A 16067-nucleotide genomic window follows, 5' to 3' on the forward strand; every position below is an offset into this window, starting at 1 on the left:
TAAAGTATGATCCTTTTACCACTGTCCTGGATTTCTAAATGAAATTGTGCTGTAATAAAGGCCCTTTCTGGTACAATAGCCCCCTCCTGCTGCACTAGTCTTGCTACACCTTATTGGTTTGCCAGCAGTGAAAGCTTAGTCTGTGCTATACAGCTGTGGATATAACGATCTTGGAAAATCAGAGATTTTTGGTCTTGTTTAGCTGACTTGAATATTAAAAGCCGACTTTTTTTTGACACTGGAAAGACAAAGTCACAGCTTAAATATTTTCTGGCTGTCCAGCACCTGTGATTAAGCCAGACTTTGGGGAGTCTCTGGGGAGTAAAGCTGTAGGGTGGGAACCAGAAGTGTGATGAGAGCACTAGATATTAGGAATATAATCTTTGCTCAAATGGCAAAAACAGCAAATGCAGAGAACAGAGATTTGAGCAAACTGATGAGAATTGAACTGAATAAGTTTACTCTGTTTTTTCCTTGTAGATATATTAGTACAGATGATAGACTGAATTGAAGTATATATCATAGAACTTTATTATAGCTGCATGCTCAGTAGTTACCTAGAGTGCTTGTACACATTAGTTAATGAAGATTGTTCTCCTTGAATGGTAGCTCACTAATAACGTCACAGCACACAGCATCAAAGTCTGCACATATTACACACAGCAATTGTTCTTTCATTTCTGAAAAAGGAGGCTCAGATTTCCTTTGATACAAGATGTTATTTTAAAAAAGCGAGTCATTGTTCCCCAAATAGAAGCCAAACCCACAAAAGGAGACTTATCTCTGAGAGCAGGAAATGAAAATGACCAACCCAAGTCATGGAGTGCACCTATAATTTACCCTAAGGAAGAGTGCTTAAATTCATACTTTAAAAGAAACACTTGAATTATGTAGGTTTGTGTCTGAACTGCTGAAGAGGATACTTTGTTCACTTAAGATGATTTGTTAATTGTATTTCTGAAGTCATAATTCTTCTGCTTCCACATCGAAACTGTTCCTACTTCAGAGGATCCAGTTGTTGACAACAGTCTAATCAGATTGCATTGTCTCAGTTTCAGACAATGTTACTACACGTTGCTGAAAAAATCAAAACAATTTAAAAAACTTGTGTAATCCCAGAAACATATCAGTTTACAATTACCTAGAAAAAGTAACCCTAGAAAAGCCTCAACTTCAAATATTACTTTACCATCATGCAATGCAGTCCAGACTACACCTTCAAGATAAAAGGGACACAATAAAAGCAGTCGGAACATTTTGAACCAGAATATGTTATTTGTGTATTTGTTTTGTTTTTTGCCGTGGTTTAGGGCTTTTGTGCACTGTTTATGGCTTTGTTGCCCCTGCTCTGGCATTCTCAAATTAAATAAATATAAAATAAAACTTTCTCAAATTAAACTAGTGGTATGAATGTTTTTCAGAGCTTAATTATACATTTTATTTCTTAAGTTAACCATGATTGACTTAATTAATTTTAATTTTCCATTTCTAAGTGATATTTTCCTCAGTCAGTAGGCCAGTTCTCACTGTTCGATGTACACCTGTATGTCAAATGTCTAAATTCATGTTTTAAAGATTCCCTGGCAATCTCCATTTCAACAATACTCTTCCTGTAAGGAGATTATCTTTGTGTTTTTGAACTACATTTATTTGACAAATTATTGTCTCATATCTGTTCTGTATTTACATTTTCCATATGAACAGACACCTAAAGAGTTACTTTCTAATTTAGATATCAGTCTTTTAACACTCTAACACTGTATCCATGTTCTCTAAGGCCACATGTTTTAAACTATTTTCTGTATGTCCACACTTTCAAAATATATGTTTGGTTGTTTTCCTTTGCTCACAGTTTTTGTATAGATAATTGGATGACAGCATGTTACTGCCATGATCACAGAATGTTGTTGAATTGGTTAATGTACGAAAGCATTTAAACTGGCTAGAACAAGACTGGTGCTTTGCGTTGGTGGTCTGAAGATGGTATTCAGATTTGTAATCCTTACAGATCAGGTTATGTTAATCCAGAAATACTACAGTCTCTAGATGGAATGCTTACACAATGTCCTGTTTTCAAACACTTAGACACTTAAATTCCTACAGGAGACAATGTGGATTTAAGTGTTTAATATATAGGACCCTTTGTTTTTGAAAGGATCCACATTGGTTTTTCCCAGTGACAGCAGACACCTGGTTTGTTAACTAATTCCTGAAAAGGGAAATGGAGGTATCAGAGTTCAAAACAAACCAGTGGAACAAATTGTTTACTGCAAGCAAGTACTTACATTTTTTAATATAGCACATGGTCCCTTAGTTCAAACAGTTTTGTAGGATTGATTTAAAAATGTTTGTTTCTTTCTGGAAGAAATGTAAGATCCAGTTGTAGATTGGATCTAACTAGATTGTGGTTCATCAGAGGAGGCTATCGTTACTTTCAGCATCTTTTCTCATTCAGGCTACTTGACTATGATACTACACTATTATATGGTTACACCCTACAGCACTCTTGTTTCAACTTCAAACTTAAAGCTAATACACTCTATTGTAATAAACAGTACATACACAACACAAAATGAACACAATAAAGGACATATTATTTGGTATGCAAGATACCACATCCATTATCACTGAGGTAATATGTATAACATCATCAACCATCAGATACAATTTGAGGTGACTATTCACATTTGTTGTATTTTTAATACCTTTCAATATTCCTTAAATGCAGCGCTGTACATCACCGGTGTAAATGACGACGCATTAAACGTCTGAGATAACCTGATAATTTTCTTCCCAGTCTCAATTCAGAGTGTTTTCATGTACAAATAAGCACATTTTAAAACCACTATATTGTATTTCATAAAACACTTCAACTGTATCTATAACAAGATTTGCAACAAATTTTTCGGCAGAGGTTTTACCTCAACATACTCTGGAGCTAGGTTAGTTTTAAGTGTTGAGCTACAGCACCATCTGGTGGTTTTCTGTTTTTGTGAGCTATCATGATTTTTTAAGTCAGAATTTCTTGGGGTAAAAACTTATAACATAGAAAATACCAAAAAGCACTCTTTAATGAAAATAACAGCGAACGATAAACGTATTCACAAGTATCACACACAGAGTCTAACTGAGAAATGTTTTAATTGTATAATTTCTATTTAGTTTCCAAGTACTGTTAAACACCTATTTATATTTCTGTCTCCTTTTATACGACCGGTAAGAGGCAACTCAGTTAAGCGCAATCAGTTCTCAAGCGATACTAAAAAGTGCAGTAAGGGTAACATTTATTTTGATTACAATCTATTGAACTTATGTAAGAAAAAAGAATGTAGATAAATCACACGAGAACTTTTCTTGTTTACATATTTTTATTAAACATTAATTAATTTCGACTAGTATGACTATATTAAGTAGCTTAATAAATACTTTTCTAATAACGGATGGATGACTTTTTAAAATTATTAGTTTGCTCTACTGTGGATGGAAATACCTTGACGTGCTGTGGACTTTGCTGTAAAGCAGACCGTGGCTTTTTTTTCTTCTGAGAACTTTTATATAACCATACAATTATCTGGTTAACATTATCATGCCTTTAATGGGAGTGTCACCATGGTGTCATTCACTGTGGGACTGGGGCAATATAATGGCACTTTTCTCAGTGATACAGCAGAAAATCTTTGAGTTTGCACCTAAACAGCTGAGAAAATGAGGAAGAAAAGTACTGAACTGTATGAAGACATTGGCAATGCTGAAAAGGAAAAGGAAAAGGAAAAGCAGCCAATACTTCTTACTCAGAAAACAGATGGTGAGTATAAAATAAAAACTTGCTTATGTACAACGACAGACAGGTGGTTATCCAGCGAATATAACCCGTTGTAAATGCATTGTGACAATCATATGATGTTATGTTTAACCACCTGCTGCTCACCTGTGATCGAGAAAAAAAATGTAATCTTCTAATGAAACTAGCTTGAACAACTAGTAATGTATCTTGAAAAAAAACAGCAGCTTTGTTACTTACCTCTATCGTGGTTTGCATCGACATTAAACTATTAGCTCTTCAAACAGTGAAATGAAAAAAAAACTAAACAATGATAATCTTTGGATTTTTAAAGAATGAATGATCTATTCCAATGTATTACAAAAGCAATAGAAATTTGAAATTTAGGCCACATAAGCAAAAGCATAATACCATTTTCTGCATTTATAATAGCAAATGTGTAGAATTCAGGTATGAACAGATTTCAATAATTAAATAATGTTCTTCTTGTACTATTATGTGGAGAATATTTAGTCATCTGTTGCTCAGACCAACTCTAAACTAGCAACACCATCATAGTGTCACAATTCCACCTGTCTTGAAATTTTCAATTCACTTTTTTATTTGTTTCATTTTAATTCAGCCATTTCTAACAGTTTAATAGTCACAGAGTATGAGATGCAAATATCACAGAGACCATTTCCATAGTTCTAATTTGCATTTTGGCTAGATAGCTTGTCATTGCAAAAGTGCCATTTTAATGGGACAAAAACCCACTTTACTGTAGTTATAACAGCTTTAACTGAATGTTTTATACATGCAATATCTGTGGTACTACTCTTAGATATCCAGGCACTTTTCCTTAATGTTTTTGTTAGGCTAAATTCATGTAAACTGCCAGCATTCATTGTCAACAGTTAAAATCTTTGCAGCTTTGCAAGTGTTTTTTTACATACAAATATTGGCCTTTCAAATTTAATTTTTGTTGCTTGGGATACATCTTTCACATTTACCAAAATTATATATAAATGAGCTTCTGATAAGATACTATTCCGATCCCTTCTATTATGTGCATGTATTTTTTGGAAAACTGAAAGAGAATTGTGTGGCCCCTGGAGACCCTTATATAATAACCTATATATTACGATATATTGAGAAATGGGAAATTTCTATAGGAATGTTATTTTTCATAATGACAGTCTGAGTGATTAATTTCTTGGGACTAAGCTCATGTTGTCATTGAATTTTGGTTATGCAATTATTGAAGATAAAACTGGGATTCATATCTGATTCTGACATTATTCATTCGATTATTCAAAATGTCATTCCAGCTTTCATATTCAGCCATTATATTATGAAAGTACTGTGTTGGGTTCTGACATCTATGTAATTTCATTGCAACTAACAATGTCTGCTGGTGCCAAACCTGTGGGGAGCTTTCTGGATTTTGGTCTAGTGTTGGTCTTCTATATTTGCGAAGTTTGCTTATTTTTTGCATAGCTTTCAAAGAATGCTTATTTTCAGGGGCTAATTCCCCTGGCACATCCTTAGAAATATCCCAAGTGGTCCCTAAAATTGTCCTTGGAATCTTCTAGTATTAATCTGATCATTGAAATGGTGATGCTGTGTTTGTGTCACTTTAAATGGGGGGGCATATGGAAACATATAGAGTAGAATCGTCGATTCCACAAACAAAGGCATCACTTTTTTTATTTCTAGCCTGATTTTGTATAAAATCTAAAACATTACACTCCAAATCTGCTCAGGCCTCCGACCTATTCGACAGCAAGTCTTTATTTACCGTTTTATAATTAACTTTAGCAATATTAGTCATTTTTATAGACTCTCGGGTTCGCTTTCATCTTTAAACTGGGAGTAATTTTCAGCAAGATATCTAATAAAGGAGCTCCACGGGCAGATATTGTATGCATCTCCTTACACCATCTTCCCCATCGAAGGCATTTTGGTTACGCGTACGTCTTACAAAACGACCCCGAGACCAGCGTGCGCGTTCACGAGGTCTCTACCGTTTCTACTTCCTGGTGCAACTCGGGCCAGTCAGCATTTAAGTGTGCTTAGCGAAGATGTTGTGTATACATGTAGCTTCGGACGGTGTGTGAAGAGTTGCTTTGTGTTTGGATGAAGTGGATATATAATTGCTTTTGTGAGATAAAATGAATTATTCTGGGTCGGACAGTGAAACAGATGACAATGAGCATCCCCTGTTGCCTGGAAACAAGCCTTTTCTTAAAGTCGAGAAAGGTATGAAGTTTTTGTGTTTTACAAGTTTTAACTTGTGTTTTTCTATTTTGATGTGCACATTGTTTAAGGTATTCATATACACTAAGTAAAATGTGTAGATGTTCGTTGCTTAATAAAGTAGGTATTAAGGCGTGTTGCATTAATTCTGTACATTCCCGTTGATTTGCTTCCTCGTTTAAGTTTTTACAATATTTTAATATTTTTTTGTGTTGCATTGTAAACGCAGTATTGTACAAATAGTAACACAATTGATCATGTATTACAACGTTTATTACCTGAACAATATTAACGATTTAAGTAAATAGGTGCATGTAATAAGAATTGTTGGGTTTCTTTTGAAGAGACGTAAAATAAGGATATGATCTTGTATCGTATGCCTATTGTTTGTAACATCCCTTTTCGTCTGAACCTAAACAGCTGACTAGTTCAACTTGTTTCACAGAAAATAGCAACTCTCTCTCTGCACATCTAAACATTTATATAAAAATCGTTCCACAGGCGAAACGTAGTGTTTATTTTCTTTACCTCTCTGCATGGAATGAAGCTTTTCCAATTCCTGTATAAATGTATATTTTCATAACATGCTTTAGTCTTGAAAACAATCAAGGAACTGTTTACAGTGTTTAGATGTAAATATTTGTATTAGGTTCAAAAATAGAAAACCAATAATTTCCGAAAACGGTATAACCTATTGCTTTTGTTGTGTGCTCACCAAAAGCATTTTTATTTGCATTTCATAGTTTGACAATTCTGTGAACTGCACAATGTTTCCTTATAATGTCATACAATATCTGGTAAACAGGTAATCACCGCAATGTAACGTTACGATTAATTATGACAAATTTAAGCATTGTGTGTCGGGAAATGAGGACTTTTTTAAATTGCTAATTTATCAAAGGCAGACATTAATTTTAAATGGGTATTTTTTTAATGCCATGCTTATAAAAAAGCTATGGTAATATCACTGGATTTAGAAGGTGTATTCAGATCATCCTATACTACATTTTCATTATAATCTAGCTATAGCCTTTATTTTCTTGTTTAACTTCGTGGAAGGAACTATTATTTCCAAATCAGCTGATCTCCGATTAAGAGCTGGGCTGTTCTTGTGTGCTAAAATGTTAACGCATCCTGCAGCTAGTTCATTCAAAAACCACAGCACTGTTGGCTAATATGAGCCAGCAGCCATATCACTCTGCAACTCACAACTGGCAACCCACTGGAGCTCAGCAGGTGTGAGCCTGGTCAGTATCTGGATGGGAGACCTCCTGGGAAAAACTGAGGCTGCTGCTGGAAGTGGTGTTAGTGGGGCAAGCGGGGGGCGCTCACCCTGCAGTCCATGTGAGTCCTAATCACCAGTGTAGTGATGGGGACACTATACTGTAAACAGGCACCGTCCTTTGGATTAGATGTAAAACCGAGATCCTGACTCTCTGTGGTCATTAAAAATCCCAGGGCATTTCCCAAAAAGAGTAGGGGTGTAACCCCGGTGTCCTGGCCAAATTTCCAATTGGTCCTTACCAATCATGGCCTCCTAATAATCCCCATCTCTGAACTGGCTTCATTACTACTTCTCCCCACTGATAGCTGGTGTGTGGTGAGCGGTCTTGCGCACTATGGCTGCCGTCGCATCATTCAGGTGGGGCTGCACAGTTTTCGTGCATTTTCTTTTCTCTTTCAGCGCCGCTATGCTGCTCGTCACGCTGTAGCCTTGCCATCCTGTCCAGCTATGCGTTCTTTGTGGCGTACGCACTGCGCGTCAACCTGAGCGTGGCCATGGTGGACATGCTGGACAACAACACGGTCAGCAATTCCAGCTCCCAAGTGTGTCAAGGACATGCTGGGTCCAGTCCCCCTCCACACAACAAGACGGTTGGTAGCCATTACAGTCCCTTCTGCATGTGCCCGGTTAAGCAGGGAGATGGAACAAGACAGAAAACAGTTTAGGACAGAGCTCTTAGGTAAAACGAAAGGAAAATCCTTACTATTACTGCACAGAAATTTTTTTTTTCTGTTGTTTGATTTTGGTTTGCACTTCTTGCTACAGCTCTTCGCTTTAGGTATATTTCTTTTTTACCATTTGCCGACAGAACATACTATTTTTAATAATTTGGTCTTTCATTCTTTCTTTCAGGGTGACTTACCATGTTTGTATTTAATCTCTCTAGCATTTTCACAATTTGGCAAACTATTATAATGTAAAGAAGGCTCCACAGCCGAAACGTTGTGTTTTCTTTTTTCTTTTTTTCAGCATGGAATAAACCTATTACTCGTTCTATTATAATTTAATGCCAGCTTGGCATAGGGTTCACTCAGAAAAGTTTAATGATAGTACAGATGTGTATTCCAATAAAAATATGCAACAATAGATTGTTCCATTAAAAGTGCTTCACAAATTAATCATGTTAATATTACTAATTGATGCTCTTCTGTATGATATTATCCTCTCCTTCTGCTAGCTGTTGTTCATCTGTAACATTTGAAGCTTATTTTAATAATACCAATGTTTTTCCATTGTGTGACAGGCAAACGTGTACAACTGGGACTCGGATACCCAGGGCTGGATCCTCAGCTCCTTCTTCTATGGATACATTTTCACCCAAATTCCCGGGGGATACCTTGCCAGAAAATACGGAGCCAAGTGGTTCCTTGGGATTGGCATTCTGGGAACAGCTATATTTACACTGCTTACACCTCTTGCTGCAGATCTGGGGGCTGGATACCTCATTGCAGTTAGAGTTCTAGAGGGTATTGGTGAGGTATGCTTATCTTTTTGAAAACTTTCTTACAGAACTCTGTTGGTGAAAGTAAGCTAGTAGGTTGGTATGTGGCTCTCTATGGTGAGAAAACAGAATAGTTAGGACTAGTGCAGTGTTTCAATGGGTTTGAAGTTTCTTGCACACTGAACATGCAAGGAATATGTAGATTACTTAGAACTGTGCTCCTTTTTTTCTGATAATGAACGACTTTGTTGTGCCCACTAGGGAGTAACGTTTCCTGCTATGCATGCCATGTGGTCATCATGGGCTCCTCCTCTGGAGAGAAGCAGACTCCTCACTATATCATACACGGGTAAGGCAGGTTCTTACATTTATGTTTTAGAAGCCCATAAATGGAAGAGGTGTTAGTGGGGCCAGCAGGGGGCGCTCACCCTGCGGTCCGTGTGGGTCCTAATGCCCCAGCATAGTGATGGGGGCACTGTACTGTAAAAAGGCGCCGTCCTTGGGGTGAGACGTAAAACCGAGGTCCTAACTCTCTGTGGTCATTAAAAATCCCAGGGTTTTTCTCGAAAAGAGTAGTGGTGTGTCCTGGCCAAATTTCCCATTGGGCCTTACCGATCATGGCCTCCTAATAATCCCCATCTATGAACTGGCTTTATTACTCTGTTCTCCTCCCCACTAATAGCTGATGTGTGGTGAGCGTTCTGGCGCACTATGGTTGCCGTCGCATCATCCAGGTGGGGCTGCACACTGGTGGTGGTGGAGGGGATCCCCATTACCTGTAAAGTGCTTTGTGTCTAGAGTGTCCAGAAAAGCCCTATATAAGTGTAAGCAATTATAAGTAATTGTAAATGCATTTAAAAGTATCTGATGTCTCTAAGTATAATTAAATACTTAAGCTATAACATCTACAGATATTTTAATATGAATGTTTCACTTAATAAACTTTCAGTATAATGCTAGGCCTATGCATAGTTTTTATTTTTAGTTTAATCTGTCATCTTTTCATTTGAATAAACTTGTTTTTACAGGTGCGCAGCTGGGTACAGTAGTGTCACTTCCTCTGTCTGGGTTAATTTGCTTTTATATGGACTGGACGTATGTCTTTTATATATTTGGTAAGTCTGCCATGACATTAGACCTTCCAGAGATTGCATGTCATTGTATGGAAAATTATTGAGGAATACCTTTATTTCCTTAGAGATGTAAAATGTAATTTTGCCTGTACTTGAAACATCTTGTTTTGTCTCCCTGGTGTTTGCAGGAGCAGTTGGGGTCCTGTGGTTTATATTGTGGACATTGTTAGTTAGCAACACACCTGAAACACACAGAAGAATATCTGAGAAAGAGAAGGCATACATAATGTTATCTTTAAGAAATGAGGTAATGAAATGAATTGCTTATGAAAACTGTACATGATGAGAGGCCTATTGTTAATGAGTAATGTAAGAACCTGAAAAAAGATGATGATGATGATGAGTACAGGTAACTCCAGCCTTCTTAGTATATCTATTATAGTGTCAAGCACAGACTTGAACATCGCCAAAATCTCCAGCTCTACTACATGTCCTGATAATCCAGTCCAACCAGTTTCTATTTGTCTCCATTCTAAATATTGAATTAACTAGAAATAAATATTGCGGTCTGCTTTATATATTTGCATTATAAGTATAAAGACCTCATTCAGATCTCCCTTCACATGTCATCCATTACTGTGTGCAATACTCCAAAGTCTTACGTATTGTACAGTTTCTATATAACGTCTCTTTACTTGTATTCCTCACTTGGCTGTGCAACCATACATTCTGTTTTCCTTTTTCATTGATTCTTTGCATTGTCTCAATCCGTAGAGTGGTGATTCACCAGCAGCTTCTAGGTTCTTCTAACAATTAATACTTTTTTATTGTGCATCTCCTACAGTTTAATTGTCTTGTTTTTTTTCTTACCTACTGTATATGCAACATTTTCTGTAGACAATTCTAGTTCTCAATTCTTGTGTCCATTTGTTTTGTTGCTTCTTCTTCTACAAAAAAAGACGTGTTAAACAAAATTTCCTACTATAGATCCCAGGTTGGCTAATACAGTATGTTCCTGGTCAAATATGGTTTTAGTTCGCTCTAATGTTTCATATGTCAAAGTTACTGGCCTGTGCTTACCTGGTTCCATATATTCACTTTTTTCATATTACATTAGTTTTCTTCCAGTCTCACTGATATTGTCAAGAATCCTTAGGTTTGTATCCAGTGACTAAAATTACTATACAAGGTTTAATTTCTTTAACATTTGCAGTACCATAACCTGGAATGTTCCATGGTTATTTAGCAGTGGGCATATGTGAAATGCCTTCATTAGTAAAGACATTGGTGATGAAGTTATGAGGCATTATCTGCAACATCTTGTTGTCCACTCTCACCCCTTCAGTTTTATACACATTAATCCCTTCTTAATACTTCCCTGCTTCAATATTGGGGAAGAAAACAGGTAGCGATGCTCTTTTTCAAACTGCCTTTTGGCTATTCTATTTTCCTCTTTCAAAGCAGACCCATTTTCTCTGACCCTTTATGAGCTTCCGAAGTGTCCTCCTTGTGCAGCTGTTATTACTGTTTTCTTCGTTAGACCTTTCCTAATGCATCTGATTCAGGGCCTTTGGTGAATTCTTAACATTGTTTTCCTAACCTTTGGAACATATTCTAAATCCGCAGCAAGATTAATCCTGCAAAACATGTTCCAGTTATTCTCTCCTATCCCATTTACTAATTAACTGTCTGGTCAGTGTTCTGAAAACTTTCATTTGGTTGAACGTAGCCTGTTCGAAATTAAATACCTTGCTGTCGTTTCGTCTTTCTACTTTTCAGCGTGGAATTAACCTTTATGTGATCCTCTGTTGTTGCCCACAGTGTTAAATTAGTATTTCCTAGCAGTTTTATTCATGAGTCATATCTTTTGTGTTGTTTTCCCTTCTCAGCTGTCTCCCTCAACTAAACACATTCCCTGGAGGTCATTATTGACGTCTGTGCCACTGTGGGCCATTGTTGTAGCTCATTTTTCCTACAACTGGACTTTCTACACTCTGCTGACCTTACTACCCACCTACATGAAAAACGTTCTAGGATTCAACATTCAAGAGGTTAGGACTTTTTGAAACAAGCCTGGGTTTTTTTACCTTTGTCTAAAAATAACATCTGTTACCTCTATAAATTTATTGCTGTTATTTCATTAGATAATTCCAGTAGAACTAGGGCTTTTTGTTAATTATAAATTGTACACTTTAAAGATTTGATTGATAAATCCTTAATGATTAAACATTTTTTATAGTGTCAGCATGTTAATTGTAAACAAATGCTTGGTTTTTTTTTATAATGTATAGTACAAATATTATTAATTTATTTTTTGCTGAATGTCAATATGTAATTAACACCATTTTTTCCCATACAGAATGGATTCTTGTCTGCTTTGCCATATTTGGGCTGTTGGATATTGGCACTTCTAGGTGGTCAGCTTGCAGATTACTTGAGAGAAACATGGATGGTTTCCACTGTAAGAGTGCGCAAGTGTTTCTCATTGATCGGTTAGTTGCACAGAAATATCGTTGTTCTTGGAGAGCTCCTGTGATTTCCAAAGCCTGTTCACCCTGATAAATACAACTTGCTATCAGCATTGCTGTGTGTGATATGAAGATGCTTCAGATACTTACAGTATATAGCAGATGTTTTTACCATGAATTATTTTAGAGTTGCCAATTTAACCTTCTTGCCCAATTTGGAAATGCTGGTTGCTATAATTTGGCTCAAATTGGCCAGAAGGTAAACCTTCAACCAAGCCAAATTACCATAACTTCAAATTCTCAATAAACCATTTAATATGCCTATTAATTGGCTGTTGTCATTCCCGGTGAACAGTGTGTTGGGAGTCTAGGTCACATTCAGCTAGTGACTTGATCTAGGCCTTTTTGAAGTTGGTGCACTTTGTGGCTTACTTACAGTGGACTGAAGCTGTTATATACTGTAGGTATTGCTTCGGGGGTTTTGAGTGACCCTTGATAAATGCATGCTATTAACAGTGAATTGATAACATATGTACATGAGAAGAATGTAACTCCATAAACAATTATTACAATTAATTAACAAAATGATTGAGCTTTTAAGATGGGTAACAATGTTGTGCTAATAACTGGGCATTTAAAGTGTTCCTTGGTCGGTCGAATTAAGTAATTTGCTTCTCCTAAATTTAAGGATCACTGACATGAGATCTTAATAAAGAAACCATTCACCAAGCATATTTTTTTTTCTCTAGGAATGATTGGACCAGCTGTATTTCTGGTGTGTGCAGGGTATACAGGCTGTAATTATATCCTGGCTGTGACTTTTCTGACAATCTCCTCTGCCTTGGGTGGGATCTCTGCATCAGGCTTTAGTATAAATCACCTGGATATTGCGCCATCGTAAGCAAATTTTCCACACTCATTCTTCTTCAACGTGGTTTTATTAAAGAAACCTTCAGTTAACCTCTGCTGCTTATGGTTTCTATCTGTTCATTTGCTCTTTAATCTAGGGTAATACTCATTTATTAAAATATTTAAAATGTATATATTTTTCCTTTCTCTTATTTAACACAGAAATATAGAAAATGTACGTGTTTTTGAAGTTGTTTATAAATTTGATTATTAATTGTACTTGTGGATGTTGACACATGATGCACATGTCCTCAAAGAAAATGAACTCCCTAAAAGTCTTAATGCTACATAAATTGAAGTATTGCACAGTGCTGAGAAAAAGTTTGTGAACCCTCTAGGCTGGTCTGTATTCTTGTGTTTTTTAGTTCTAAATTATTAGTACTAATAATTCAATATCTTTATTTAAGACTTTCATGAATTTTGTATATAAATGTATCACACAAAGAAGTGATACATTTGAATTATTACATTTTCTCGGCGTTGTATAGTATATAGTCGCGATTTCCTTGTAAAAACATTTTATCTGTTTTTGTCTTATTAGTTATGCTGGGATATTACTTGGAATTACCAATACATTTGCCACTATCCCTGGAATGGTTGGACCAGTTATAGGCAGAGCCCTTACACATTCTGTAAGTCTCATGAATTGGCATAGAAGTATTTTCTTTCTCTTTTAACAGTAACAAGCCTTTACAGAACTATTTTAGTTTAATTATTTAAGATTATGTGGCAACACTCGAAATAATATTTCTACTTTCTATTAATTATTTCCAATGTTTATATAAAGCATTCAGTAAACACATTGCAATGAAAAGTGACAGATGGAAACTGGCTAAAAGAGAAGAGATTTTTTAATCTAAAAGTTATGGTTTCACAATAATCTTTGCTTCTGTGAATGCTGATATACAGTACAGTAAGACATTGTTTTGTACTTTATTGCAGAACACTATTCCAGAATGGCAGACTGTCTTCTACATCTCTGCTGCTATCAATGTGTTTGGTGCAGTATTTTTCACCTGTTTTGGTAAAGGAGTGGTCCAGGGTTGGGCAGTTCCAGATTTTCACTCACATGGCAGCTAAGCTCTCAGAAAATGAAGCACTTTCTACCGTAATCAGGAGACCGCGCTGACCAATGTGATGTGCTTTTTTCTGTTCTGCTCAACGTCGCCAAATTATTTCATTGTCGTCTAATCTTGTTTAAACATGTTACTCAGGATTTTGTCCTTGCACCAAATTTAGTGAGACATGATTGTTAGATTTTCAAACATTTGCTGACAAAAATCAAGCCACCTTTGTGCATCAACTAAAACTAAAAATACTGAATGCCATGTTATTGTTTGATTTGTGTACATCTTTGACATTTGACATTTTATTAATTATGTATGTTTAATTCAGACTAGTTTCTTGAGGGGGCAGAAGAAGATTAATATTGACTGCCAGTGGCAGTTTATCATCAAGTGTAGGTTTCCTGAGCAAAATTTGTTCTTTGAAGAAAGTATTGTTTATTCTAGTGAAATTGCACAATTGCCATTTCCTTGGGTTTTATACTATTTGTGTTTTATAGCAAAATCCCAAGGTTTTTTTTTAAAAAATGGTTAACGTAGTAAAGTGGGGAACTAGTGAGTTACAGTTTCCTATTTGTTGATATTTGGATTTTCAGTACTGTCAAGTATTTAGAATTTTATTCAGTGCCTTTATTCAGTGTAACTTATCTGAAAGCATGATTCTTGAATATTAATGCCAGTCAGATTTGATGTCTGCAGACGAGATATCTTTTCACACTCATGTGCTTGTCAGGGAAATTAGAATATGACCCATATTCCTAAATGCAAGATAGAAATAGGACAAATGAACACTATAAAATGCATTATTTAGAAATATTAATTAGCTACAGTAGCTGTATGAAGGTAATGTGTCAGCAAAGAAGCAATGACAGTATAACTAAAAAAGTGGTTTATTTTTCAAACCAGATGTTTGGCTTGATTTTGTTTGTTTTTTTTAATTCTACACATTGTTTCCTTTTTTATTTCAATTTCATAAATGTTACAGCTGTTATTTGTTGTGATAAGGGGATACGTTACTGCTTTAACCGCAACAAAAAGTCAAACTTTATGAAGTTTTGGTCTACTTAAAAAAGCTGACATTTAAAAAAAGAAGTGGCACAGCTTAGCCCCTTTTTTCCTAAATATTTTTAAATTGTAATGTTTTAGTACAGTAGGTTAAGAAATGTTATTGTAGTGAATTCTAAAGACCTTTCTGTAGTTCTATTAATAAGCTTTTAGTATGTAATGGGAATGTGAAGTATATCACATCAAGGCATCCTTTTTGTACAAATATTAATACTCTTAACTTTAATCACAAATAAATAAAAGCACTTTATTTGTTCAGGAACATGTACAGTGCTGAATGGAGCAAGTCAGTTTAACATGATATTAAGTTGCAAGGGAAATAAAAAAAACTTTGTTACGACTATAATAATTTGTATAATTAAATACAAATTACTGGTATATTTTATTTTGTGACAAATGTTAAAACTAACGTACATGTGTGAGTATCTCTTCATCACCAGAAAAAGGATTCTTGGAATTTATCACTTTAAAATGTAAAACCCTTTCTAATTATGTACACTTATTTTTATGTGTGGTCGAGTTGTACTATTTAATAAAAGTGTTGTGTTCCCACCAAAACGTAGAGTGCTTAGCGAACTGTATGAATTTATCATAAATCATATAAATTTTATGGCACCTGCTGTGAAAACTTTTTATTCTCTACACAATATTTCATGATCAATATTGAACTTAAAAAAAAGTTCCTGAACCGCATGTATAAATGAAAGTTTGTTGTCATAACGAAATCAATCAGGGCTTGTTAA

At 35.6% G+C, this 16067-nt stretch overlaps 1 protein-coding gene across 1 annotated transcript; it reads left to right on the forward strand.

Moving 5' to 3' along the window:
* The first annotated feature begins 5790 nt into the window (after positions 1–5790).
* On the forward strand, positions 5791–15882 carry slc17a5 (solute carrier family 17 member 5). The gene is made up of 11 exons (XM_088610331.1): positions 5791–6022; positions 7704–7894; positions 8548–8781; positions 9007–9094; positions 9774–9860; positions 10007–10125; positions 11708–11869; positions 12178–12310; positions 13036–13183; positions 13737–13827; positions 14138–15882. The coding sequence occupies exons 1-11, from the start codon at positions 5935–5937 to the stop codon at positions 14273–14275; spliced, it is 1479 nt and encodes a 492-aa protein (XP_088466457.1). The 5' UTR covers positions 5791–5934; the 3' UTR covers positions 14276–15882.
* Positions 15883–16067: the final 185 nt, after the last annotated feature.

This window comes from Lepisosteus platostomus, chromosome 17 (genome assembly GCF_059453375.1).
Source record: "Lepisosteus platostomus isolate fLepPlt1 chromosome 17, fLepPlt1.hap1, whole genome shotgun sequence".
Classification (NCBI taxonomy): Eukaryota; Metazoa; Chordata; class Actinopteri; order Semionotiformes; family Lepisosteidae; genus Lepisosteus; species Lepisosteus platostomus.